Source organism: Nicotiana tabacum, chromosome 12, assembly GCF_000715075.1.
Source record: "Nicotiana tabacum cultivar K326 chromosome 12, ASM71507v2, whole genome shotgun sequence".
Taxonomy (NCBI): domain Eukaryota; kingdom Viridiplantae; phylum Streptophyta; class Magnoliopsida; order Solanales; family Solanaceae; genus Nicotiana; species Nicotiana tabacum.
In genome coordinates, this window is record NC_134091.1 from 23,646,980 (window position 1) to 23,651,385 (window position 4,406).

At 33.1% G+C, this 4,406-nt stretch overlaps 1 protein-coding gene across 1 annotated transcript; it reads right to left on the minus strand.

Annotated features, from left to right (window-relative positions):
- Positions 1-905: 905 nt before the first annotated feature.
- Positions 906-2,685, minus strand: LOC107776263 (F-box/kelch-repeat protein At5g43190-like). Its single transcript, XM_016596139.2, has one exon. The coding sequence runs from the start codon at positions 2,462-2,464 to the stop codon at positions 1,337-1,339; it is 1,128 nt and encodes a 375-aa protein (XP_016451625.2). The 5' UTR covers positions 2,465-2,685; the 3' UTR covers positions 906-1,336.
- Between the last annotated feature and the right edge of the window lie 1,721 nt (positions 2,686-4,406).

Here is a 4,406-nt window from a genome sequence, read left to right on the forward strand (position 1 = left end):
TCGAACCAGGTTCTATACTATGGCAGAATATTATTCTACCACTAGACTATTGGTAAATTTTGGTTTATGACTTTCTTTTAATTTATTTGTACTCTTTAATTGTATTTTCGCGCAAAAATAACCGACAGATTTCGGTTGATTTTATTAAAAATATAAAATTACCGATCGAAGTCGGTTGGTTTTTTAAAATGACTGACTGAAATAACCTACCGATTTCGGTCGATTTTTTGATTATTAATTTTAATTTATTTTATATGAAAAACTGACCGATTTTGGTCGGATTCTTAAAAAATAAATTTTGCGGGATTCTAACATAGTTTCGCGCATTTTTGCGCATAAAAAAATGACCGAAGTCGGTCGGTTTCGTAAAAGAAAATTAAAAAATAAAATATTTTAAAAAACTGACCGACTTCAGATGGCTTTTCGATCGGTTTTTTGACCGACCGAAGTCGGTCGGTTGGTCGCGGTCGATTTTGGTCGAATTTCTAGTAGTGACTTCAGCCGAGAGTCTTTCGGAAATAGCAGGGGTAAGGTTTGCGTACACAGTATCCTCCCCAGACCCCATTAGTGAAATTTTACTGGGTTGTTGTTGTTGTTGTTCTAGTAGTGAAATTTAATCACATACTTAATCTTGAATATCCACTTTATCTTATCAAACTTGAGAATATTTTATCCCACTTTTTAAATAGGATAAATTAATTTAATAATTATAATTCCAAAATAATTTAGTACGCATACCAAACGATCCCTATGTGAAGAACCAAAAATCACAAGTTAGCATTCAAATTGGGCCACATGCCCAATTAAGTAACATGTACACATATTACCCCACATTTGTTGCACGTTGATAACAAGTTGTTTTGCACAAAAATGGAGACATCAATCACCGTCAAAGATTAGAGTCATACAAAATTGTCCAAACCAAGACAAGAAATTCAATTGCCTTTTAGTTCCTTTTCTAATTACACCAAAATTCAAGAACACCCCTCAAATTCTTTCAAACAAACAATGCTTCCACAAGGTTTTCATATGCTAATAGATCATGACTAAAGGCAGAAAATCAAACACAATACTATTCCTATAGTCCTATATACACCAAAACAAAAAACATAAGAACGCAACAAAGGAGTCGAGGAACAAAAAACAACTTGTGTCGGTCAAACCTGGTCTTTCGAAAATAGCCTCTCTGATTTCTTGAAGGTTGGAGTAAGGTCTGCGTATATACTACCCTCCCCATACCTTACTTATGAGATTACACCGGGTATGTTATTATCGTCGTCAGTCATACCTCCTCAGAAGTAAGCAATTTCATCTTTCTAACGAATTGATTTTGCTATTAGACAAAAGCATATAGCTCAGGAACAAAGGAAAACCATCTGAATCCACAACTCCATTTATCAGGCAATGAAGGGCATTTTGGAAGCCAATGCCAAGTCCTTCTATTAACCTTGTAGTATAAAATCTCAGGCCAAGAATAGCAACAAACACAAATCAACCCTTGATGCCAAAAACAATAAACATGTTCATAGTTGTGGTAACAAACTGATAAAAACTTTCTACAAATCAATTCGGGTACATTCTCAACTTCCACCCAAATCTTGAATTTCTCATCCAATTCCCACAATTTCATACTTCTTGAAATCCCATTACTCCCATTTCCACTAATCAAGTACAATTTCTTATCCCCATCACTTACCAATCTAGCAAAAGTAAGCTCTATAGGCAGCTCAAAATTGGATCTTTGCCACTTCCCATTATTAAGATCCATATATACTATAAAGTAAGGCTCTGGGGTAATGAAATACAAATACCCATTATGAAAAACACCCTCTTGATTATGATTTTCATTTAAAATCAGATCAAAGCCTCCAAATTGGATCCAAGAATTAACCAAAGAATCATAGACAAAAACATGGTTGTTTGAAGATCCAGTAGTAGACATCACAAACAGCTTATACCCATTATTAGGTAAAGAAATCAAAGTGAGAGACTCAAAAGCAAAAGGCAAAGTTGGGAACTTAACAACCCTTGAAGTTCTTGCCAAAACATTTGTTATAATGAAAGAATTAGAACTCGGGCGAGTGAAACAAAGCAAGCCGTTAGAAGAAGATAAAAGAAGAGATGAAGAAGATGGTAAAACAGGTGAAATACAAAGAGATAAGTTACGCCAATTGTTGTGAACAGTATCAAAGAGAGGGTACTGTCTAGGAAATTGTGGATGTGAAAGTAAGAAAAATGAAGAAAAAGGTGAAGAATTTGGAGAATTAGAAGAAGAAGAAGGGGAGTGTTTAGAGATAAAAGGAGGAGAAAATAAAAGAGTCTTGAAATGCTTACAAGTTGATCTGAGTTTCAAGAAAGTCTTCAATGGCAGAAATGAAAGTAAATACTCCAATACATCTTCTGGCAATTTACTCCATATCTTTGGATCCATTTCTTTAGCTAATACCATCTTCTTGTTTTCCATTTTGTTGACTATAACTCAAACATAATACTATGAAAATATCAGTTGCAGCTAATCTTTATAGATACTTTGCTTCTGGTTTTTGGGGTCTAGTATTGGTAAGCAACTAACTTGATTTGTTTTGACAAATTGGTTACGTGATTTTCAAGGTGGAGAAAGATGAATAGAACAAACTAAGCGATATAAACTAGAACTTGATCATATGGACAATTTAATAAGTTTAATTGAGATTGATGCTTTTATTTTTTTAATTGAATATAAGAAAGTTGCCGTTGACTTGAAGATTGAAATTGTAAGTGTGAACTTAAGATGGCATAGTTAGATCAATGTGAACTGGTCTTATCGGTACTGTCTAATTTTGACAATCGAACATTTAAAATATACTCCATTTCCTTGGCTAATATTGGATAAGGAAAAGGGGAATAGTATAAAAGAGTTTAGCTAAATATTGCTGGAAAAGTAGTTGTGATTTCCTTGCTGTACATATTGGAAACCCCAAAAAAGTTTAGCTATTTATTAGATCAAACATAGTCCACATAAAATTTAAAACATCACAAGCTGTAGCGACTTTATTTGAAGTTATAATTTTAACATAGAGTAGCTATAGCAAGATTATTTAAGGTCAAACATCATACTAAAGTTAGCAAACTACTTTTTCGTTTATTATATTGAAAATATCGAAGGGAAGCTTTGGAATAACGGTAAATTTATCTTCGTGTGACCTATAGTTTACTGGTACGAGCCGTGGAATTAGCCGTACCATTGATGCTTACATCATGGCCTAGGCTGCCTACATCTGGTCCTTTTCTGGACCCTGCATGAACGCAAAATATTTCGTGTGACATATAGGTCACGGGTTCGAGCCGTGGAATCAACCACTGATACTTACAATATTAGAGCCTAGGCCGCCTACATTACATTCTCTTTGGTGCGAATTTTTCTCGAACCCTTTATAAATGCGAAATATTTCATGCACCAGACTGCCCTTTTATATTGAAAATAACACTCCGTATCCAGTGCCGGGGAAAAATTAGTTTTAAAAATCAGTAGATAATGTTGTTTTATTTTTAAACATATTAGAGACGAGTGAAACAAAGGGAAACTGATGGAAGACTTGGTTTGATGGTTGCTTACTTTCTGGGACGGCAAGATTAACAGTGCAACACACGTAATCTCAGTTTGCTAATTTTTATTTCTAACAGTTAGTGGTTTTGTGCTCTCCCACACCCAACGAAATGAACAAACAAATAAGGATAAAAGAAAAAAGATAAAACAAATAATAGATCTTTTTTTATAAACACTTAATGATTCTTTACAAATTTTTAAATGTAATTATACTTAAAAAAATTTATTTATTATTAATAATAAACTTTATAATGACAGAAATATTATATTGTATATAATAACTCAAAAGTTTTATATTGACATAAATATTATAGCTTGTTAATACCGCAAATTTTAAATATTACTTTCCTTTTTAAAGATTATGTCCAAGTCCAACTAAATAAAATCGCAAAAGATGAAACAGATGAGTCATAAATGAAATATGAAGCCAAAGCTATGTGCGGAAGACAGATACATTTTCAGTACTCGTGGATTTTGCCGACCTATGTTATTTATTGCCTGACTGGGTTTCTGGTGACTTATGCCACATTCTCTAACTTTTGTCGTTAAAGGAAAATTTAGTCAATAATGTTCGTAAAAGATTGCCTTCCAAATTAGAAGAAAAAAGGGAATTTTATTTAAACATATTATTTTTGCCTAAGCTAACGAAGTTTCTTTTTTCTGCTCTGTACTCAGGAATTCGGATTAAATGACATTTCACAAAATGAGACCAAATTGTAGTATTACTTTGATGAAAAAAATAATTATTTTCAAATAGGGTAGTAGTCATTTCTGCCTTCCAATTTATGCGAAAATTAAACTTCTAATTTCCCCCTTCCAA

Bases quoted from the DNA above. Each gene is read 5' to 3' on its own strand.
- LOC107776263 (XM_016596139.2), bottom strand. From the start codon at position 2,464: ATGGAAAACAAGAAGATGGTATTAGCTAAAGAAATGGATCCAAAGATA.